At 35.4% G+C, this 24,604-nt stretch overlaps 1 protein-coding gene across 7 annotated transcripts in view; it reads left to right on the top strand.

The window, feature by feature from the left end:
* The window catches only part of LOC111190427 (uncharacterized), a 59,110-nt gene that overhangs the window by 32,508 nt on the left and 1,998 nt on the right, over nucleotides 1–24,604 (top strand). For all 7 annotated transcript variants that reach the window (XM_049472591.1, XM_049472588.1, XM_049472589.1 and 4 more), the window contains 12 exons: nucleotides 495–905; nucleotides 3,393–3,809; nucleotides 8,055–8,495; nucleotides 10,307–10,741; nucleotides 11,689–12,099; nucleotides 17,100–17,540; nucleotides 21,252–21,509; nucleotides 21,747–22,001; nucleotides 22,098–22,337; nucleotides 23,440–23,700; nucleotides 23,846–24,145; nucleotides 24,301–24,570. In XM_049472591.1, the coding sequence (XP_049328548.1) occupies nucleotides 495–905; nucleotides 3,393–3,809; nucleotides 8,055–8,495; nucleotides 10,307–10,741; nucleotides 11,689–12,099; nucleotides 17,100–17,540; nucleotides 21,252–21,509; nucleotides 21,747–22,001; nucleotides 22,098–22,337; nucleotides 23,440–23,700; nucleotides 23,846–24,145; nucleotides 24,301–24,570 (4,140 nt within the window). The remainder of the gene's footprint in view (nucleotides 1–494; nucleotides 906–3,392; nucleotides 3,810–8,054; nucleotides 8,496–10,306; nucleotides 10,742–11,688; nucleotides 12,100–17,099; nucleotides 17,541–21,251; nucleotides 21,510–21,746; nucleotides 22,002–22,097; nucleotides 22,338–23,439; nucleotides 23,701–23,845; nucleotides 24,146–24,300; nucleotides 24,571–24,604) is intronic.

Genomic DNA, 24,604 nt, shown 5'->3' with positions numbered 1-24,604 from the left:
AGTGAGAATGTGGTAGAGCATGCAGGACAGTGACACTTAAGAACCCAGGACCGGACCTAATTTACCAATATATAATATTTTTCTTACATTTTTCTTGATAATAGCCCAAAAATTGTCAGATTTATGCACAACTGCAGATTTTTTCACAAAACCACGGGTTTATAAATATTTTTAACAGATTTTAACAGTGAATAAGGCTCCAGAAATGAAAACAAAAATTATATATATATATTTAAATATACGCTGAATGTTCTCTCTAAGATGTATGGGTCTATTGTTCACTTGGGATGCTCTGCTGTAAAATGTGTTTCTTTCTTCATTGATTGTGTGAAATTGGGCTGAATTATTATAGTTGGTTGGTGATCAGAAAATATCTCCTGGAGTTTATTCTGAATATTACAGCAGATACAGCAGAAGTGATGCAGCTGCAGGAGATGTTCACAGAGCTGCTGCTTTTCTATCAGAGCTGCTTGAACTGTTTTCTGTCTCTACAGTTTCAGATCTGCTGAGGGTGAGAGTGATGAGTGGAGAAAGAGAGTGAACTCATTCCTGCTGGATCTGTGTCTGCAAGCAGCTCTTCACCAGAAAGAGGATCTTCACTCAACTGTAGAGAAACTGATCTCATGTTCATATGGTGAAAAATCAGATTTCCTGCTGGATCTGTTCTCTCATGTGAAGAAGTATGAGACTGAAACAGGCAGGACGGTTCTTCCAGCATTACAACCAGTTTACCAGTCAGCTCCTGCAGTCTGGAGTATAAACCTCTCAGAGAGAAAGAGCTCCCTCTTCCTAGAAGTGCTGAAACTCCAAACAGTGAAGAAACCAGTAGAACTGAGAGGCTGCTCAGATGAAGAGAGTGAAGTGAGGAGTTTCCTTCAGTGTCTGCCCTTCATCTCCCAGCTGAGGTGAGTGTGAAGATCTTGCTGCAGTATCTGTCCTCTGTCTGTCTGTCTGTGTGTGATGACTGATATAGTATCTGTTAAGGAGAGTGATGACTATGGATGATTCATAAGAATAAAGATGTACGAGCAAAGTTTCTTTTGAAGGAAGTGTATTTTTATGTGGTGTGTTACAGTTTGCTGACTGCTTAGGTGTTACATTGTCATGTGCAATGGTTTTAGTTTTTTAAAAATGGAAATACAACTAAAATACAGAATTGTTCGGGTTTTTTTTAAGTCTGTTATCATTCGTGAAATACAAAAGCAAGCATATTTTATCTTTAAGATCTAGACATTCATGTGTTGTATTCATTTAAGCAAATACATTTCCCTCAAAAAGTTTCCCCTTGCTGTAATTGTTTCGTATCACATATTTAAATCCAATCAGGTTATTAGTAAATAAATAGAAATCTACGTACATAAATGTAAATTGAAATATTACTGCAGTATTATTCAAATTGTTACAGTTCATTTAGGCATTAGTTGTTGTATAAACACAGCACTGTTCAAATAAGACTGTAAAATTAAATCCATCGGGGTGAAAATCAGTAAAGTAATACATGATTTAAAATGTAATTATTAACTCCTCATATTCTAACATTTGTGCATTTATTTAGTAGAGGATCTTAAATGTTCTGAAATGGAGGACGGGCAGGTGCATCACTGTAACTGAGAACAGATCTGTGTATGTCTCTCTGCACCACTGCCGTCTCTGTCCAAGAGTCCAGAAAAGCAATGCTGGTGTCTCTGTTTTTGAACAAATGCCTACATGAACTGTAGCAGTTTAAAGATGTTACATTTTTCAGTAATATTACAATTTACATTTATGTAATCATATATATTCTACATATACTGTAACAAAATAACCAGTTAGTGTTCGGATGACAACTAATGTTACACCCTCCCAGCATGATGCTTATAATGTGTAAAAGGGTGAGATCTAGATAGCAGGTGAAGCTAGACACAAACAAACTTCAACTAAAAAAGAACAAATATGGTTTGTATCTGACAAATATATTCTCTAAAAATGAGGAAGTTCTTGGTAATTAAATAAATGAAATGTGCATAAGTAATAATAAAATAATATAACCTAATCATCTATTAATAGTAACTCCTAGGAACTTCAGTCTGATAGTGTTTCATAGTTTCATAGTAACTAGGAATTTCATAGTTTTTTCTTGTTTAAAGTACAGCGGATGTAAATTTTAAGAATGTAAAGTGAGTCTTTTGGAATGATAAATATGGCTTGTTGTTGATGGTGCTGATGTTGAGAGGTCAGAGAGAGGGTTAGGTACTAGACCTGGGGAGAGATTTTCTATGATGCACTGTAGGTTGTGCTCTTCTCCTGACTGTGTGTGTGTGTGTGTATGCTTAAATACTAAACAGTACCTGATTAGCTAACTATGTGAATAAGTTAATATATTGTTCAGTTGGAACTGTCAGGTGTTTCCATTTTATAATCGATTTAAGTGGAAAAAGTCTCTATAGGTTTCATTTATTGATGGTCAGAAATTCAGAACAGACCTGGTGTTTGGAGCAGGAAGATAGTACAGCTAAAATATCCACCACTGTGTAAGAGCAGGTCAGAGCCACATCATTCACCTTAATAGAGGACTGCAGTGCTGCAGTGGATTCCTGAAAATCTTCTATTCCAAATTTGAAGCTTGCTTAGGGATTTCAGATTGAAAGAAAGCTCAGTGCAGACTTTGTGTTCAATCTTTCTACATCTCCAGCGAGGCGAGACAGTAATTGTAATGTAAATTAAAGGGTAAAAGCTCTGATATCTGGTCACAACCCAGCCAGAAATGAATCCCGCACCACGCCAGCTGATGAAGGATAGGAATTTATGACAAGCCGACATTAACTAGCAGTCTAGTTAACTGATCAAATAATGAAGCTAATGAATTATTTGATTTCATTTATAGTTATTTGTTAAACATGAAACAAGTTATTGTTATGCTTTATTCTTTACTTAATTCTCTTATAGAGTTCAGTGATGAATTTTAACCCTTCTGTTAGTATAGGGGTTGTAGGTGTACAGTTATTTAAATCTATGTAATAAAAACTGTTCTAGCGTTGCAACATGAACAGAATGCTGTGCACTGAACTGGTCTTGGATTGGTGTAGACCTATCTACATGATTCTGGCAGTTAACTGGGAACACAATAGCACACAGAGTCAGAATGGAACATACCTGTTGCAATTGGGATAAAAAAAAGTTAATTTACATTAGACATGTTTTGCTTTTTATTTCAACACATTTTTCAAAAGATTAGAAAATATGTTGGCTTCTTGGTTGTAGAATTAATTAACAGTTATAAATAAAATTTCAGGAACAAAAGAGAGATCTTTACTTTCAGATGGAATTTATGATTTATAAAATCTCTTCATGGTCTGTGTCTGTATCACACTTCCTGTTTTCTTCATTAATCACAGTTTTACTTTCTCTTATAGAATTGGTTTTGGGTCTGACATCAGAACATTTCTGGATCTGTTGATTAAAGCAGCAGAGTGTGAGAGACAGACAGGAGAGAAAACACTGGAGCTGGTAATATCAGTGTGCTCTTACAGCTCTTTTCCTTATGGATACACTGACGAGTTTACACAGAGTGAATACCTGCTGGATCTGTTCTCTCATGTGAAGAAGTATGAGACTGAAACAGGCAGGACGATTCTTCCAGCATTACAACCATTTTACCAATCAGCTCCTGCAGTCTGGAGAACAGACCTCTCAGACAGAAAGAGCTCCCTCTTACTAGAAGTGCTGAAACTCCAAACAGTGCAGAAACCAGTAGAGCTGTGGGGCTGCTCAGATGAAGAGAGTGAAGTGAGGAGTTTCCTTCAGTGTCTGCCCTTCATCTCCCAGCTGAGGTGAGTGTAAAAGTTTTACTGCACAATCTGTCTGTCTATATGTCTGTCTGTCTGTGATACCTGAAATATATTTTGAGGAAAGTGATCATTTATAAAAATGGAAACACATCCATCGAGTTAAAAAAAAGTTAGTTTTTTATAAAATTTTAAAATATTTCACTTTCATCATATGATATCTGATATTTCTATGTTCTATTAAAATATGTGTCTATTAAAGTATGGTGAGATTTCATTAATTTTTTTATATCCATTTACATTTTACATTTGTTTTTTATTTTATTTTTATTATGCAACATTTGTAATCTCATTAGTAAAATACAAATATAAGCAGTTCAGTACATGCTGACAATCTGTGTGTTTATTTAATAAAAAATAAATAAGGATCCGATTTTTTTATTTTAATTTGTAGTACTTATTTAATTCAACTCAGTTTATTGATGGTAAATAAATAGATACATATAATTTCTAAACCTGCATATCAGAATTTGAACCTAGTTTAGAAAATGTATACAAATAAACACATGTAAATTAGATGTTTAAATGAACTGTATAAATATCTCATTCATTCAAAATATGGTTCAAATCAGTAGTAATAATTAGTAGTAATAATTGACTTACACATTTAAACATCTTCTTTACCATAACTGATAACAGCATTGTAGAATTTTCTGTGTGTGTGTATGGGCACTATTTTAACGATCTATAGCGCACTAGGTAATTGCGCTTTGCGCAGCTGGATTTAGGGGCGTGTCCTGTGTCTTTGGTATTGTAAGGGCGCAAAATGGGTGTGCTTTGGGCGTAACGTGAAATAAACCAATCAGTGTGTCAGTATCCATCCCCTTTAAGACACAGGTGCGCGCTGACTTCTGTTAATTCCTATTTTAAGAGAGCATAAGAAAAAGGACTGTGCGTCAAGCTGTGAAGATAAACCAACAGCTTATATAAGAGTAAAGTTATTTTATTCTTTATTCTGTTTATTGTTTATGTAAAAACTGGGTTTGCAACACTGAATATTAAACAATCCATTGATTATTTACACTGGAGGGGGACCCTCATTTACAATGCCGCTGAGCATTTACAGTTTAAAAGGGATTAAAAATATAAAAAAAGAAATAGAAATAAAAATCGACATTTACTATAGACGAATAAAATATATACGTAAAAAAGGAAAAATAGGACACTTTAAAAAGATCATAAAAATTGACATAAAAAAAGAAAATTATTTATATCTTATGAAGAAAATAATAGCAGTGAAAGTAAAGTAAAATGATAAGAATGATAAGAAATGATCAAATTTATATCAATAAACTAAGAACATGGGGGGGGGGGGAATATATACAAATAATACAAATAATTAAAATGAATAAAAATAAATAATATAAAATATAAACTCATTTAAAAAACTCATTTTAAACAATCACAGGCTTTCTGAGTTTTAGTTTCAGTTTCAAATTGTAACGCCAGGTAGTGAGGAGTGACGCAAGCCGAGTAAAATAAGCAAACAGGTTTATTAACAGGCAGTATAACAGAAAACAGTAAAGCCAGGCAAACAAAGATCTCACCGAAAACCAAAGACGTAGTCGAAAGTACAGTCCGAGTTCGTAACCGCGTATCAGTCCAACCATGCAACAAATCCAATAGGGGCAAGACAAAAGACATAAACCAATAATCCAAAAAGAGATTCGTAACCATAAAGCCAAAACGAGAAACAATAGGATAACGCTTAGTATGCAACATAAGTTAACAATACCTCGCGGTGTTTGTTTACAAACTGCAGACTTAAATACCGGAGCTAGATGGGTATGAACCGGAACTAACTCAGAACACCGGTGAATCAGAGCGTCGGAGCGAAATGTGATTGGGTGAAGTAGAACGGATACTGTTGGTGTCATAATCAACAGGATTCTGGGAAATGGAGTCCGGTAATGTGGAAGGAGAATGAGGCGGCGTGACACAAATAATTGAAACAGCTCACCAAAACCTCAACCTATCCTTTATATTTAACAATATTTGATTAACTTTACAGGTCCTGACTCATCTTAATTTATTTAACTAAACTGAGTTTTATATTTTTTGTAGCCTCGCGCTGAATTCAGCTCCGTGCTGCAAAAGAAAGAGAGAGAAAGAAAGAAAAAGATAAGAGAGAGAGAGGCCTAGCACATTTTGCATGATTTCTCTTGATTAATTATCAGTAAATATGTAGCTATCATAAGTTTAAAAACATGAATTTTACTACACCTGTCCGACCTTATTTATTAAAACGTTTTTTTTTTTTTTTTCAGAAGACAGAGGTTACTCTGTGCGCAATGCCACGCGCTGTGTCAAGCTCCACTTTGCCTGCCTGCGACATTTTAGAGCGCTGGACGAGATTTTAATTAATGAATTAATATATTTAATATTTTAATAAATTTGCCCTGGTGATGAGAAACGAATTCTAACATATAGCTTTATATTTCTGTGTATTTCAAATGTTTTAAGTTTTATGTAATTGACGGGCAGCACCAGACGCCGACAATGTGCTTTATTTTTCAGATATAAAAGTGAATTTCAGTTAAATAATAGCGAAGTTAAATAAAATAAATTTATGTTCAGTCAAAGTTCTTTTCTCTTTTAATTTTCCATTTCAAAAACTCCAGCATTTGAGTGAGAATAAGCATCTGTTCAAATTCCTAAACAGCAGAATGCCTGTTTCTGCTATATTAAGTTACAGTTATTAAGTCTTTGTACTAAACATAAATATAAATCCTTATAACTGACAGAAATTAATATAACTAATAATAATTTATAGTTACTGTGCAGATTTTTAAGTGTATTGTACTTTTATTGTTAATTGCTGAAGGCTCTGGGTGGGGTTTATTTTTCTGTGGTAAGGAAGTGATGGTATGGGGTATTTTGGCGCGCAGGGCGCAGGGTAATCGAGATTCAGTTCTGGCTGTGCCAGTGACAGTTGAATTTAGACGTCCTTTCGGGGGATCAATCGCATAATCTGTTTTTCCGCCACCAAGATAGAAGCACGCCAGAAATTTACCTGAACACACGTCATTTCCAGACCACCATGCCCATCAGCGTTAATATATTCCAAAAGTCCATTGCTATTTTAAGGACACGTGCGCAAGGCGTAAAAATAGACTGTTGACTGTTGGCTGTGCAGCATGGTAAAATAGTGTGTGTGTGTGTGTGTGTGTGTGTGTGTGTGTGTGTAAAGGTTTTAAGTTATGTTTTTATTTGTTTGTAGTCTCTTTATAGTAATCCTAAAATAATGAACAGTGTTCACATTATGTTACTTTAAAATAGCAGTCCTTCAGATCAGGGATTTCAAACCTTATCCACAAAAAGCTGCAGGTTTTTATTCTTAACTAAACAACATATTGTTTGTTTTAATCAACTAATGTGTGTGTGTACATTAGTGTTCTTCCAGTGTGTTCAGATGGCTGTACAGCCGGGTAGAATTGTGTGTGTGTGTGTGTGTGTGTGTGTGTGTGTGTGTGTGTGTGTGTGTGTGTGAGTCTGTGTGTGTGTAAGTTTGTGTTTTTTCTTCCAGTGTGTTCAGCTGTACAGCAGATGAAATTGGACACAGAACACCCAACATATTTAATTCAAAAATGTATATTTCAGTTTATCTCTATTATTTATAATGTAGTAGATGGGTTTTGGTTTCATGAAGAATGAAGATAGTTTGATGTGGATATGAGATGTTTTGGTAAGATGGGTGTTTAGACACACAGGAGGGTTTAATGTAATTTTGAAATTAATAAAAAAAAAGTTCTGTTTTTATTAGTTTATATTTTCTTTATAGTAATCCTAAAGTAATGAAAAGTAATCAGATTACGTTACTTTAAAGTAGCAGTCCTTTGGATCAGGGGTTTCAAACCTTATCCACAACAACTGCAGAATTTCATTCTGAACTAAACGTTTTTCTTTTATCAACTGATCAGTCTTCAAACAGAAAATCATTTTATATCAGGTAATCGTGATCTGTATTAGATTATGTTTTTAAACTCTGGACACAGTTGAGTGTTTATTGCTGTTCAGACACGTTTCTGTCAGTCACACTGTTGTCTAGTTGAGGGAAGAAGGAAGAAGCTTTGATTTGAACATGTTTCAACTTTCTCTCTTTTTCATTTATACAGAATGCATTTGAGGACATTCTAAGTTTTTGTATTACTGTATTAGATAAATTAATATTAGAAAATTTGATTTATTTAATGTACTTTGTGTTTGTGTTGTGTCTCTTTATTCTAACAGTTTTATTTGTGGGAGTGGAAGAGATCTCCAGTTTCTGGTGAAGCTGATTACTGCAGCAGCAGAGTGTGATTCAACTACAGGACAGAACTTCACTAAACTGCTGACATCTGTGTGCAGCTACACAACCTTCCCTTACAGAGAGATTGATGAACAGGATGATGAATTTTATTCTGATCAGAGTAAATTCCTGCTGGATCTGTTCTCACATGTGAAGAAGTATGAGACTGAAACAGTTAGGACGATTCTTCCAGCATTACAACCAGTTTACCAGTCAGCTCCTGCAGTCTGGAGTATAAACCTCTCAGAGAGAAAGAGCTCCCTCTTCCTAGAAGTGCTGAAACTGCAAACAGTGAAGAAACCAGTAGAACTGAGAGGCTGCTCAGATGAAGAGAGTGAAGTGAGGAGTTTCCTTCAGTGTCTGCCCTTCATCTCCCAGCTGAGGTGAGTGTGAGGATCTTACTGCAGTGTCTGTAATATTTGTTGAGGAGAGTGATGATGATACTTGATTAAAAAGGATAAACCATTAAGTTTCAGGTCCTAATGTGTTATACAGTTGTTTGCTAAATTTTAGACACTCTTATATAGTCAAATATATTTCAAAATAAATAATTAATAAATAAGAAATCAAAATAAATGATAACATTTTCTGCAGGAAACAAACTTAACTTAAAGAACTTTTCTGTTATTATCAGAGCAGAGATATGCGTCTTTATTTTCCCATAATAATTTACCTAACACTCTGGATAAAGCTAGCTGGCTGAATAAGAGTGCTCTCATTAGTGAAACACAAATACATGCATCTCAGAAAATGTTGACAATCAGTAAGATCTAGCTTTTGATGTATTCTTTTCATTTTTAGCTCTGTGTTTATTTAATGAAATGGATTTATCAAAATAAAAATAATCCACTTGGCTGGGTTTTGTGTTGTAAAACACAGTTTACTTAGCTCAGTTCATTGAGGGAAAATATATAGATGTGTAAATGTACATTTATTTATTACTAAACTAAGTTAATAATAACGTATTTATAAACGTTATTATTAACTTACATATGATAATTTTAACTGTTGAAAATGTATTAAATCAAGATGTATAAACACAGCATCATGTAAATTAAACATAATTAACAGCACCAGTATAAATATCTGATGATCATATTAATTCAAATATATTTAAAAATGTTTAAATAATAATAGACTTACAGCATTAAACATCACCTTTACGGTAACTGAAAACAGCTAGTGCAGTGTGTGTCTGTGTGTCTGTGTGTGTGTGTGTCTGTGTGTGTCTGTGTGTGTGTGTCTGTGTGTGTGTGTGTCGGTGTGTATGTGTCTGTGTGTGTGTGTGTTTCTGTGTGTGTTTCTGTGTGTGTGTGTGTGTGTGTTCAGGAGTGTGTGTTCAGGAGTGTGTGTTCAGGAGTGTGTGTTCAGGAGTGTAGGAAAGCACAGCTGTTTTTGGGTGGGGAAGATAACCCTCCTCTTCTTCAGTCACTATTCAGTGTGGGAGTCTGTTATCTAAAATAACCCAGTAAACAGTTAGTGTTCGTCTTTCAATGTTTTTAGCTGAATAGCAAGATAAAATTAGTTACATATTTTGTAATAGTTAATTATGTCTTATTTAGTGTCAGTAAATAATTATTTGAGACATTCTGTCATAAGAACTGTTAATTAATGTACCCTTATTGTTAAGTGTTCCAGTTTTTATTTGTTCTTCCTTTGTCCTCTGAATATGTGGCTTTAAAAGATAAGAAATCTAATATAATGGAAAGTAATTAGATGATGTTCAATCTAGCAGTTCTTTAGATCAGGGGTTTTAAACCTTATCCACAAAGAGCGGACGTAGCTGAAGGTTTTCATTCTAAACATCAGCTTGTATTAATAAACTGCTCAGTCTTCAAACAACTGATGATGTGCTTCTGCTTGCAGCCACACAGATAAGATATGACCCCCTGCTTTAGATTACAGTAAAGGTAGATTTTCAGGTAATTGTGATCTGTATAAGATTATATTTTTAAACTCTCGACACAGCTGTTTGTTTATTGTTGTTCAGACGCATTTCTGTGTCACACTACTGTGTAGTTGATGGTAGATGGAAGAAGCTTTGTTTTAAACATGTGCCAACTTTTAATCATCATTTATGGGGAGTGCACTTAAGAAAATTCTGCACTAGAAATACATTTTGTTAAAAACAATTAGAATATTTAATGTAATTACTGTTGTTTTCTGTTTGTGTTTTGTCTCTTTATTCTAACAGTTTTAATGGAACAGATCTGGATCAGTTTCTGGTGAAGCTGATTACTGCAGCAGCAGAGTGTGATTCAACTACAGGAGAGAACTTCACTAAACTGCTGACATCTGTGTGCAGCTACACAACCTTCCCTTACAGAGAGATTTATGAACAGGATGATGAATTGTCTTATGATCAGAGTAATTTCCTGTTGGATCTGTTCTCTCATGTGAAGGAGTATGAGACTGAAACAGGCAGGACGATTCTTCCAGCATTACAGCCAGTTTACCAGTCAGTTCCTGCAGTCTGGAGAATAAACCTCTCAGAGAGAAAGAGCTCCCTCTTCCTAGAAGTACTGAAACTCCAACCAGTGAAGAAACCAGTAGAACTGAGAGGCTGGTCAGATGAAGAGAGTGAAGTGAGGAGTTTCCTTCAGTGTCTGCCCTTCATCTCCCAGCTGAGGTGAGTGTTAAGGTCTTACTGCACAATCTGTCTGTCTATCTGCCTGTCTGTCTGTGATACCTGAAATATATTTTGAGGAACGTGATCATTTATAAAAAAACACATCCATCGAGTTAAAAAAAAAAATGTCTCACTTTCGTCATATGATATCTGATATTTTTATGTTCTATTAAAATATGTGTCCATTAAAGTATGTCATTATTTTTTTTACATCCATTTACATTTTACTTTAGTTTTTTTTTTTTTTTTTTTTTATTATGCAACATGTGTAATCATGTAATTATTGTAATTGTAATTATTCTGTTTATTGTTTATGTAAAAACTGGGTTTGCAACACTGAATATTAATCAAGCAATAAATTATTTGCACTAGAGTGGAACCCTCATTTACAATGCCGCTGAGCATTTACAGTTTAAAATAAATAGAAACAGTTTTTAAATAGAAATAAAAACTGACGTCTACTATAGGCAATTAAAATATATACGTAAAAAAAGGAAAAATAGGACACTTTAAAAAGATCATAAAATAAAATATTGATGTAAAAAAGAAAATAATTTATATCTTATGAAGAAAATAATAATAGCAGTGACAGTAAAGTAAAATGATAAGAATGATAAGAAATGATCAAATTTATATCAAACTAAGAACATGGGGGGAAAATATATATATATATATATTTTTTTTTTATATATATTTTTATATTCGCTGAATATTCTCTCTAAGATGTATGGTGCTATTGTTCACTGTGCTGTAAAATGTGTTTCTTTCTTCATTGATTGTGTGAAATTGGGCTGAATTATTATAGTTGGTTGGTGATCAGAAAATATCTCCTGGAGTTTATTCTGAATATTACAGCAGATACAGCAGAAGTGATGCAGCTGCAGGAGATGTTCACAGAGCTGCTGCTTTTCTATCAGAGCTGCTTGAACTGTTTTCTGTCTCTACAGGTTCAGATCTGCTGGTGGTGAGAGTGATGAGTGGAGAAAGAGAGTGAACTCATTCCTGCTGGATCTGTGTCTGCAAGCAGCTCTTCACCAGAAAGAGGATCTTCACTCAACTGTAGAGAGACTGATCTCATGTTCATATAGTGAAAAATCTGATTTTCTGCTGGATCTGTTCTCTCATGTGAAGAAGTATGAGACTGAAACAGGCAGGACGATTCTTCCAGCATTACAGCCAGTTTACCAGTCAGCTCCTGCAGTCTGGAGAATAAACCTCTCAGAGAGAAAGAGCTCCCTCTTCCTAGAAGTGCTGAAACTCCAAACAGTGAAGAAACCAGTAGAACTGAGAGGCTGCTCAGATGAAGAGAGTGAAGTGAGGAGTTTCCTTCAGTGTCTGCCCTTCATCTCCCAGCTGAGGTGAGTGTAAGATCTTACTGCACAATCTGTCTCTCTATCTGTCTGTCTGTCTGTCTGTCTGTGATACCTGAAATATATTTTGAGGAATGTGATCATTTATAAAAATGGAAACACATTTTTTTTTAATTAAATTATAAAATGTCTCACTTTCATCATATGATATCTGATATTTCTATGTTCTATTAAAATATGTGTCTATTAAAGTATGTCATTATTTTTTTTTTTACATCCATTTACATTTTACTTTAGTTTTTTTTTATTTTTATTATGCAACATTTGTAATCTCATTAGTAAAATACAAATACAAGCAGTTCAGTACATGCTGACAATCTGTGTGTTTATTTAATAAAAAATTAAGAAGGATCCTCTTTGTTGGGATTGTTTTGTAGTACTTATTTGATTCAGCTCAGTTTATTGATGATAAATTAATAGATACATATAATTTCTACACCTGCGTATGAGAATTTGAACTTAATTTAGAAAATGTATACAAATAAAGGTCATATAAACACATCATGTAAATCAGATGTTTAAATAAACTTTATAAATATTTAATTAATTCAAATATGGTTCAAATCAGTATCAGTAAATAGTAGTAATAATTGACTTACAGATTTAAACATCTTCTTTACCATAACTGATAACAGCAGGGTAGTGTGTGTGTGTCTGTGTGTGTGTGTCTGTGTGTGTGTGTGTGTGTGTGTGTGTGTGTGTGTATGGGCACTATTTTAACGATCTATAGCGCACTAGTTAATTGTGCTTTGCGCAGCTAGATTTAGGGGCGTGTCCTGTGTCTTTGGTATCGCAAGGGTGCGAAAAATACGCCTTGCGCAGCTCCAATGCTGCAAAAGGTGTGTTTTAATTTCCATATAGTCATATGAAGAAGTTTGGGCACCCCTATTAATCTTAATCATTTTAGTTCTAAATATTTGGGTGTTTGCAACAGCTATTTCAGTTTGATATATCTAATAACTGATGGACACAGTAATATTTCAGGATTGAAATGAGGTTTATTGTACTAACAGAAAATGTACAATATGCATTAAATCAAAATTTGACCGGTGCAAAAGTATGGGCACCCTTATCATTTTATTGATTTGAATACTCCAAACTACTTTTTACTGACTTACTGAAGCACAAAATTGGTTTGGTAACCTCATTGAGCTTTGAACTTCATAGCCAGGTGTATCCAATCATGAGAAAAGGTATTTAAGGTGGCCAATTACAAGTTGTTCTCCTATTTGAATCTCCTCTGAAGAGCGGCATCATGGGCTCATCAAAACAACTCTCAAATGATCTAAAAACAAAGATTGTTCAACATAGTTGTTCAGGGGAAGGATACAAAAAGTTGTCTCAGAGATTTAACCTGTCAGTTTCCACTGTGAGGAACATAGTAAGGAAATGGAAGACCACAGGGACAGTTCTTGTTAAGCCCAGAAGTGGCAGGCCAAGAAAAATATCAGAAAGGCAGAGAAGAAGAATGGTGAGAACAGTCAAGGACAATCCACAGACCACCTCCAAAGAGCTGCAGCATCATCTTGCTGCAGATGGGGTCACTGTGCATCGGTCAACAATACAGCGCACTTTGCACAAGGAGAAGCTATATGGGAGAGTGATGAGAAAGAAGCCATTTCTGCAAGCACGCCACAAACAGAGGTGTGCTTTTGCGACTCTGTTTGTGGCTTATTTCGCATCACTCTCCCATACAGCTTCTCCTTGTGCAAAGTGCGCTGTATTGTTGACCGATGCACAGTCAATAAACCTCATTTCAATCCTGAAATATTACTGTGTCCATCAGTTATTAGATATATCAAACTGAAATGGCTGTTGCAAACACCCAAATATTTACAACTAAAATGATTAAGATTAATAGGGGTGCCCAAACTTTTCATATGACTGTAATTATTCATCGGTGTGTTTTGGGCGTAACAAAATAAACCAATCAGTATGTCTGTAGTGGTTACCTTTAAGACACAGCTGCTCACTGACTTCTGTTCATTCCTATTTTAAGAGAGCATAGGAAACTGACTGCGCATCAAGCTGTAACGATAAACCAGCAGCTTATATATATAAGAGTAAAGTTATTTTATTCTTTATTCTGTTTATTGTTTATGTAAAAAATGGGTTTGCAACACTGAATATTAAACAAGCAATTGATTATTTACACTGGATAGGGACCCTCATTTACAATGCCGCTGAGCATTTACAATTTAAAAGGGATTTAAAAAATATAAAATAAAATAGGAATAAAAACTGACGTCTACTATAGGCAAATGAAATATATACGTAAAAAAGGAAAAATAGGACATTTTAAAAAGATCATAAAAATTACATAAAAAGTAAAGTATTTATATATTTTGAAGAAAATAATAATAGCAGTGAAAGTAAAGTAAAATGATAAGAATGATAAGAAATTATCAAATTTATATCAATAAACTAAGAACATGGGGAAATATATATATATATATATATATATATTTAATAATTTTATTAATAAAGTAATACAAATAATTAAAATGAATAAAAAATAATATAAAATGTAAACTCATTAAAATTTTAATTAAAATGATAAAAAATAAATAATATAAATTATAAATTCATTTTAAACAATCACAGGCAATCACAGTGCGCAAAATAATACAAGTTTCAGTTTCAGTTACTTTCAGTTTTAAATCATTGAAACAGCTCACCAAAACCTCAACCTTTCCTTTATTTTTGACAATATTTGATTAACTTTACAGGTCCTCACTCATCTTGATTTATTTAACTAAACTGAGTTTTATATTGTTTGTAGCCGCGCACTGAATTCAGCTCTGCACTGAGAAAGAAGAAGAGAGAAAGAGGCCTAGCACATTTTGCATGATTTCTCTTGATTAATTATCAGTAAATATGTAGCTATGGTAAATTTTAAAACATAAATTTTAATACACCTGTCCGACCTTATTTATTCGTTTTTTTTTTTTTTTTTTTTTTTAGAAGACAGAGGTTATTCTGTGCGCAATGCTGCACGCTGTGTCAAGCTCCACTTTGCCTGCCTGCAGCATTTTAGAGCGCTGGACGAGATTTTAATTAATGAATTAATATATTTAATATTTGAATACATTTGCCCTGGTGATGAGAAATGAATTCTAATATATAGCTTTATATTTCTGTGTATTTCAAATGTTTTAAGTTTTATGTAATTGACGGGCAGCACCACATGCCAGGGTGACAATGTGCTTTATTTTTCAGATATTAAAGTGAATTTCAGTTAAATAATAGCGAAGTTAAATAAAATAAATTTATGTTCAGTCAAAGTTCTTTTCTCTTTTAATTTTCCATTTCAAAAACTCCAGCATTTGAGTGAGAATAAGCATCTGTTCAAATTCCTAAACAGCAGAATGCCTGTTTCTGCTATATTAAGTTACAGTTATTTAGTCCGTGTACTAAACATAAATATAAATCCTTATAACTGACAGAAATTAATATAACTAATAATAATTTATAGTTACTGTGCAGATTTTAAGTGTATTGTACTTTTATTGTTAATTGCTGAAGGCTCTGGGTGGGGTTTATTTTTTGTGGTAAGGAAGTGATGGTATGGGGTATTTAGGAGCGCAGGGTAATCGAGATTCAGTTCTGGCTGCGCCAGTGACAGTTGAATTTAGACGTCCTTTCGGGGGATCAATCGCATAATCTGTTTTTCCGCCGCCAAGATAGAAGCACGCCAGAAATTTACCTGAAAACACGTCATTTCCAGACCACCACGCCCATCAGCGTTAATATATTCCAAAAGTCCATTGCTATTTTAAGGACGCGTGCGCAAGGCGTAAAAATAGACTGTTGACTGTTGATGCGCCACGCTACACGCCTTGCGCGGGGTGTACGATAGGGCCCCATGTGCGTGTGCGTGTTTGTTTGTGTGTACGTTAGTGTTCTTCTCCCTGTGTGTTTAGCTGTGCAGCATGGTAAAATTGTGTGTGTGTGTGTGTGTGTGTGTGTGTGTGTGTAAAGGTTTTAAGTTATGTTTTTATTTGTTTGTAGTCTCTTTATAGTAATCCTAAAATAATGAAACGTGTTCACATTATGTTACTTTAAAATAGCAGTCCTTCAGATCAGGGATTTCAAACCTTATCCACAAAAACCTGCAGGTTTTTATTCTTAACTAAACAACAGATTGTTTGTTTTAATCAACTAATGTGTGTGTGTACATTAGTGTTCTTCCAGTGTGTTCAGATGGCTGTACAGCCGGATAGAATTGTGTGTGTGTGTGTGTGTGAGTCTGTGTGTGTGTAAGTTTGTGTTTTTTCTTCCAGTGTGTTCAGCTGTACAGCAGATGAAATTGGACACAGAACACCCAACATATTTTATTCAAAAATGTATATTTCAGTTTATCTCTATTATTTATAATGTAGTAGATGGGTTTTGGTTTCATGAAGAATGAAGATAGTTTGATGTGGATATGAGATGTTTTGGTACGATGGGCGTTTAGACACACAGGAGGGTTTAATGTAATTTTGAAATTAATTTAAAAAAAAGTTCTGTTTTTATTGGTTTATATTTTCTTTATAGTAATCCTAAAGTAATGAAAAGTAATCAGATTACGTTACTTTAAAGTAGCAGTCCTTTGGATCAGGGGTTTCAAACCTTATCCACAAAAACTGCAGAATTTCATTCTGAACTAAACGTTTTTCTTTTATCAACTGATCAGTCTTCAAACAGAAAATCATTTTATATCAGGTAATCGTGATCTGTATTAGATTATGTTTTTAAACTCTGGACACAGTTGAGTGTTTATTGCTGTTCAGACACGTTTCTGTCAGTCACACTGTTGTCTAGTTGAGTGAAGAAGGAAGAAGCTTTGATTTGAACATGTTTCAACTTTCTCTCTTTTTCATTTATACAGAATGCACTTGAGGACATTCTAAGTTTTTGTATTACTGTATTAGATAAATTAATATTAGAATATTTGATTTATTTAATGTACTTTTTGTTTGTGTTGTGTCTCTTTATTCTAACAGTTTTAATTGTTGGAGAGAAACAGATCTCCAGTTTCTGGTGAAGCTGATTACTGCAGCAGCAGAGTGTGATTCAACTACAGGAGAGAACTTCACTAAACTGCTGACATCTGTGTGCAGCTACACAACATTCCCTTACAGAGAGATTGATGAACAGGATGATGAATTTTATTCTGATCAGAGTGATTTTCTGCTGGATCTGTTCTCACATGTGAAGAAGTATGAGACTGAAACAGGCAGGACGATTCTTCCAGCATTACAACCAGTTTACCAGTCAGTTCCTGCAGTCTGGAGAATAAACCTCTCAGAGAGAAAGAGCTCCCTCTTCCTAGAAGTGCTGAAACTCCAAACAGTGAAGAAACCAGTAGAACTGATAGACTGCTCAGATGAAGAGAGTGAAGTGAGGAGTTTCCTTCAGTGTCTGCCCTTCATCTCCCAGCTGAGGTGAGTGTGAGGATCTTACTGCAGTGTCTGTAATATTTGTTGAGGAGAGTGATGATGATACTTGATTAAAAAGGATAAACCATTAAGTTTCAGGTCCTAATGTGTTATACAGTTGTTTGCAAAATTTTAGACACTCTTATATAGTCAAATATATTTCAAAATAAATAATTAATAAATAAGAAATCAAAATAAATGATAACATTTTCTGCAGGAAACAAACTTAACTTAAAGAACTTTTCTGTTATTATCAGAGCAGAGATGTGCGTCTTTATTTTCCCATAATAATTTACCTAACACTCTGGATAAAGCTAGCTGGCTGAATAAGAGTTGTCGTTAGTGAAACACAAATACATGCATCTCAGAAAATGTTGACAATCAGTAAGATCTAGCTTTTGATGTATTCTTTTCATTTTTAGCTCTGTGTTTATTTAATGAAATGGATTTATCAAAATAAAAATAATCCACTTGGCTGGGTTTTGTGTTGTAAAACACAGTTTACTTAGCTCAGTTCATTGAGGGAAAATATATAGATGTGTAAATGTACATTTATTTATTACTAAACTAAGTTAATAATAACGTATTTATAAACGTTATTATTAACTTACATATGATAATTTTAACTGTTGAAAATGTATTAAATCAAGATGTATAAACACAGCATCATGTAAATTAAACATAATTAACAGCACCAGTATAAATATCTGATGATCATATTAATTCAAATATATTTAAAAATGTTTAAATAATAATAGACTTACAGCATTAAACATCACCTTTACAGAAACTGAAAACAGCTAGTGCAGTGTGTGTGTGTGTGTCTGTGTGTGTCTTTGTGTGTGTGTCTGTGTGTCTGTCTGTGTGTGTCTGTGTGTGTGTCTGTGTGTGTGTGTCTGTGTGTGTGTGTCTGTGTGTGTGTGTGTTTCTGTGTGTGTTTCTGTGTGTGTGTGTGTGTGTGTTCAGGAGTGTGTGTTCAGGAGTGTAGGAAAGCACAGCTGTTTTTGGGTGGGGAAGATAACCCTCCTCTTCTTCAGTCACTATTCAGTGTGGGAGTCTGTTATCTAAAATAACCCAGTAAACAGTTAGTGTTCTTCTTTCAATGTTTTTAGCTGAATAGCAAGATAAAATTAGTTACATATTTTGTAATAGTTAATTATGTCTTATTTAGTGTCAGTAAATATTTATTTGAGACATTCTGTCATAAGAACTGTTAATTAATGTACCCTTATTGTAAAGTGTTCCAGTTTTTATTTGTCCTTCCTTTGTCCTCTGAATATGTGGCTTTAAAAGATAAGAAATCTAATATAATGGAAAGTAATTAGATGATGTTCAGTCTAGCAGTTCTTTAGATCAGGGGTTTTAAACCTTATCCACAAAGAGCGGACGTGGCTGAAGCTTTTCATTCTAAACATCAGCTTGTATTAATAAACTGCTCAGTCTTCAAACAACTGATGATGTGCTTCTGCTTGCAGCCGCACAGATAAGATATGATCCCCTGCTTTAGATTTAGGTAGATTTTCAGGTAATTGTGATCTGTATAAGATTATATTTTTAAACTCTCGACACAGCTGTTTGTTTATTGTTGTTCAGACGCATTTCTGTGTGTCACACTACTGTGTAGTTGATGGTAGGAGGAAGAAGCTTTGTTTTGAACATGTGCCAACTTTTAATCATCATTTACGGGGAGTGCACTTAAGAAAACTCTACACTAAAAATACAAAATAAAAAAATATTTTGTTAAAAAGAGATATTAACATTAGAATATTTAATGTAATTACTGTTGTTTTCTGTTTGTGTTGTGTCTCTTTATTCTAACAGTTTTGATTGTTGGAGAGGAACAAATCTCCAGTTTCTGGTGAAGCTGATTACTGCAGCAGCAGAGTGTGATTCAACTACAGGAGAGAACTTCACTAAACTGCTGACATCTGTGTGCAGCTACACAACATTCCCTTACAGAGAGATTCATGAAGAGGATGATGAATCTTATTATTATCAGAGTGATTTCCTGCTGGATCTGTTCTCACATGTTAAAAAGTATGAGACTGAAACAGGCAGGACGATTCTTCCAGCATTACAGCCAGTTTACCAGTCAGCTCCTGCATTCTGGATTATATACCTCTCAGAGAGAGAGAGCTCCCTCTTACTAGAAGTGCTGAAACTCCAAACAGTGAAGAAACCAGTAGAACTGAGAGGCTGCTCAGATGAAGAGAGTGAAGTGAGGAGTTTCCTTCAGTGTCTGCCCTTCATCTCCCAGCTGAGGTGAGTGTGAGGATCTTACTGCACTGTCCGGTCCTTCGTCCGGTATTCCATTTTTTTTTTTTTTTAAGAATGTCAACATGATTTAGTGATTTATTTGTTTATTGTTAATGTATCAAGTTACAACGCAGTATTTGTTCAAATACGCAACAAAAATCTGTTGTAGATCTTAACTGGTACATTTCAACTGCTCGTGTATGAACTTGATGAAAAAAAAACCCACCAACATTCCTTATTAATTTTGTAATTGCCTACATTAGTTTTGTATTTTTTGCGATAAAACACAAAAGTTTGACTTGTGCTTGTGTTTTGTCATAAAATCAATCAACAACTACTGATTTACAGTTTTTATAAAATTATTTAAACATGATCCATGCTGAGTATTGCTTCTTACAAATAAGTATATTTTCTGGATTTGCAAGTGGACTGTATATCACTTAATCATGGAAGGCCTGGTGTAGGCAGTAGGTCCTAGCCGGTCCACTTGTTTAAAAAATGTTTACTGAGAAAAAAATTCTAATAAGCAAAGTCCACAAACTTCCACACAAAGTGCACTTAAAAGGTAACTATGCTATGGTCTATAAACTGTGTGCTCCATTTTCCACCTGTGTTTTACTGCTGCTTTGTTTTACCCCCTAGGTGAGCAAAAACACATTCTAGAACTTTCCTACTGCCTTTCTTAAAGAGACAGGGTACATTTACCCTACTCATGAACAATATATTCAAACAATTGCCCTATTCAAAACAATATATACATTAAAGGCAGTCCTTCTTTTAGCTCCTATACCTGTTCTTTTTGCTTTAGTGTGCACTTGTATCCAGGCTTCCCCAAGGCAAAGAAAACATAGAAAATATGTGTAATTGCCTTGGAGGCCCATGAAGAATGACAGCGTTTTAAAAGACCACCATGACTTTCCATCATTAAAGAACAGTATATGCATTGCAAATTTACAAAGATAACAAAAAGAAAATGTACAGAAGTGATAAAATACCTATGATCTTATAGAGGTACATAGATCTTAATTATGTTATTGACCCTTTTACATTTTTTATGCCATTCGGTATATCAGATAAACCAGTATACTGCTTAGCACTAACTTCTAGTACTCAGAAAATAAGCAAGGTTTACTAATGCACACTAATACACACAGCACACTAATGTAACTGTAACTTGCAGTGTGAGCCTAAACATGTCTATGTTTACTATTCAGAATGCAATTTACAACAGTAATGTAAACATTTCAGGTTATGAACAAATAAATCCACAATGACAGGAGGGCAGCCATGTTGGTTACATGGCCTTACACGTTACCATTTCAGCCACAAAAATTGGATTTCACTTCATATGGGTGTTTCTGTACTTTTGATACTACCTGTGTTTGTATTTTTCTGTGTTTGTGTGTAAATGTTATGTCCACTTAATGCTTACGACCTGTACACATATTCCTTCTGTTTTAGAGGAGCTGAGAAGTTTGTCCCTGTACTGTGTAAACATGTTCAGTCAGTAAAGGAAGCAAAGCAGGCGACTCTCCTGCTTCAGGCTCTGGACTTTTCTCTCACTCTGGAAGGAAAGTTACCCACTTCCAGCTGCAGAGCTGTGGGGAGAGTGCTGCGTCTCTCAGACTCCAAACTTAACCTCACTCTGAACCCACAATCCATCTCTCTCAGAGGAACCAGACTTCTCTTCAGACCCGTCAAACACCTGCAAACTCTCAGGTATTTACAAATGATGTGTTAAATATATTTATTTAACTCTTCAGCAGCAGAATGTGTTTTAACTAATTATAAGAGTAAGCTCTGTTTATCTGTATTTCTTAAAATATCTTGGCATCTACACTGAAACATTGAAATCTGATGGTAGATTTTAATTATGTTTCTCTTCATCCATTCTCTTTATTATGGCCTGTTATCTAACGGTGCTTCTTTTTTCCTCTTCTCTCTGTGATGTTTCAGGCTGAATGCTGGTATGGTGCTGAAAGTGGAGAGAGCTCTGAGAGCAGTAAGATTCTCTGCTCCAGTGACAATTAAGGAGCTTTCACTCATTCACAGCAAAACAAAGTGGACAGATAAGAAACTGTCTAAGATCCTGAGCGGCTTAGCTTCTCTCCTGAGACTTTGTGATGTCCAGTGTCTGAACCTGACTGAGCACAGGATGGAGCCTCAGTCCCTCACTGTCCTGCTGTGTCACCAGGACCCTCTCACCATCAGGTCTCCATGTATTTCACATTGCAGCTATTAAAAATAACATAACATTTATTATATATCATATTTACCTTTTTCATTTGTTTGTGTTTGTGGGGATAGATTGTCCAAAGAGACTCTCCAGCAGATGGTGGTCATGGTGTATGAGACTCAGGAGGAGGAGTTTACTCACAGTTTCCTGCAGAAAGTGGGTGGAGATCTGGAGTCCTGCTCTCTGAACTGGGAAATGATTCCGTATTTCCTGCAGTATCACAGTCTCACTGTGGACTTTAGGAAGAGCAAAATTAATCAGCAGAACTTCAGAGAACTTGTAACTGTGCTGGACAGAGTTCAGATCAGAAGGTAAGAGAGGGCACATCATTAAGAAAACAAATAAATAATAGCAAAGATGTCTGTGAAACCTCCAGCATGGAGCGCTTCCCTAGGAAATCCTAAAAGTATTTGCTGTCTCTAAAACTAAAAAAGTAGGCTCCATAAATACAGTCCACAATTAGGCACACTTTTTTAGTGCAGAAAACATAAATTAAAAGATTAATCACAATTTAATTATCTGTTACCTCAGATGTTGGTTCTCCAGACATTCATCAAAACAAGTCTAAAATAGTTATGTGTACCGTATTTTTCATACTATAGGCGCACTTTAAATCCTTACATTTTTCAAGAAAGCAACAGTGGGCCTTACTAATTCTATCGGTCAGGTTGTAAGGAGCAGTAAAACCACTCTGCGGAAGTACAGCATTATAAAGTAGTTTCAGTGAAGTTTCTCCAGCACCGAGGCTGAAGCAGTATTAACATTAGCCTCTAACCACAACGCTAGCCCTTTTGCCATTCAGGGGTGAGTATACCGGAGTGTAGCCTGCATGATTACTGTGTTAAAACAAGCTACAGGACGAACTGCTAGCTAATAGCTTCCTGGATTCCTGGAACACTCAGGGTTTCTCAGTGTAGTGCTGTTTTGGAGCATTTACTAGGGCTGCTGCTACCCACAGCTAGCACTGCTGCTACCCACAGCTAGCACTGCTGCTAATCGCACTGCTGAAAATATTGGAGAGCTTACTGTAAATAAACTGAAGCGCTTTACTAACCCAAAAAAAAAAACGTTTTCAAGAGAGAAATCTGTATAGATTAACATCCAGTTCTCATTTGATTTCTTATCTTTTTTTTATAAGTTTACTGGGGTACTTCCCCAAGCTTTCCCATTAGAAGTGAAACATAGTGACTTGTTGCTAAAAATGCGCCTTATATTCCATTGCGCTCTATGTATAAAAAATAAACCAAAAAAGAGACATTTATTGATAGTGCCTCTTATAATGCAATACGCCTTATAGTCTGTAAAATACGGTATAAAAAAGTCCAAATGCTATTTTTTACACAATGAGTACAATTTGAGTATAAATGTAAGTTTGAACGTGAGATAAAGTGTTTGTGTATATTTTCTCCACAGGTTGAGCTCCAGGTTTCTGCTGTCCATCATCAGAGAGATCTATGAGACCGGTTCTGCTCACTGTGTGTCCAGCCTGTTAAATTCAACACAGAACTGCATTAATCTGAACAGCAGAGAGCTGGACTCTGTCCACTGTGCTGCCCTGTGCTTCATCCTCCAGCACAGCAGCACTGCAGTCTCCCTCAGCCTGCTGTGGACCTCCATACCAGAGGGGGAGCTAGAGAGCATTGTGCCCCTACTAAACCACGTCTCAAACCTCAGGTTTGTAGTTTATCTCTGTGTAACAGACTGATAATAATCCAGCAGATGGAACTGCTGTTTAAAGTGAATTATTGTGTTCTGTAATGAGATTTATAATTAATTGTAATAATTTTATCACTTATTGTGTGATTGTGTGTGTTCTCAGTGTGGACAGGCTGTTGTTGCTGAGGCTGCTTCACTGCTGCAGTGTGTCTGAGCTCCAGCAGGGAGCAGCAGCAGCAGCTCTACTCTCAGCTCTTCAGCACAGACTGGACTTCTCCTGCAGCTCCACTCTGGACCTTACAGAACACACCCAGACACACACTCTGAGCTCTGAGGACTGCAGAGTCATCTCCACTGTCATCCAGAGAGCTTTCACACACACTCAGCTCATCCTGCAGGACTGTGAAATAGAGGAGGCTGGAGTGGAGCAGCTCTTCAGTGTTTTACACACAGTCAGACTGCAGTAAGATACACCCTCAGAGATCCACACACACTTCAGATACAGTCTAGAACATCTTTTGTAGAATTTATAGCATGAAAAGATGATAATGAACCAGTTTGTGGTGTTTGTATGATTTTCTTAACTGTATATATTTGTGAATATCATCTCTCTTTCAGCTGCAGTAAAGCTCTGCTGCTTCAGTTCCTCACTCTTGTCCGAGTGGAGAGTGAGATGGAGTGTGTGAGGCGTGCTGCATCCCTCTCTCAAGCTCTGAGTGAAGAACTGGACCTCAGTCAGACCCAGCTGGACCTGCAGGCCTGTAGGACGCTGGCGCTGTTTCTGGAATATTCAGAAGGACTGTCAGAACTGGACCTCAGCCACTGTCAGATCACTGATCACTGCCTGGAGCTGCTGCTTCCACACCTGCACAAAACCTGCATACTGGAGTAAGATGTGGAAAAAGAGGAAGGGGCTAATTTC

The sequence above is a fragment of the Astyanax mexicanus genome, chromosome 25 (assembly GCF_023375975.1).
Source record: "Astyanax mexicanus isolate ESR-SI-001 chromosome 25, AstMex3_surface, whole genome shotgun sequence".
Taxonomy (NCBI): domain Eukaryota; kingdom Metazoa; phylum Chordata; class Actinopteri; order Characiformes; family Acestrorhamphidae; genus Astyanax; species Astyanax mexicanus.
Note: the sequence above shows the minus strand (reverse complement) of the source record. Positions and strands in the feature narration are given on the sequence as shown.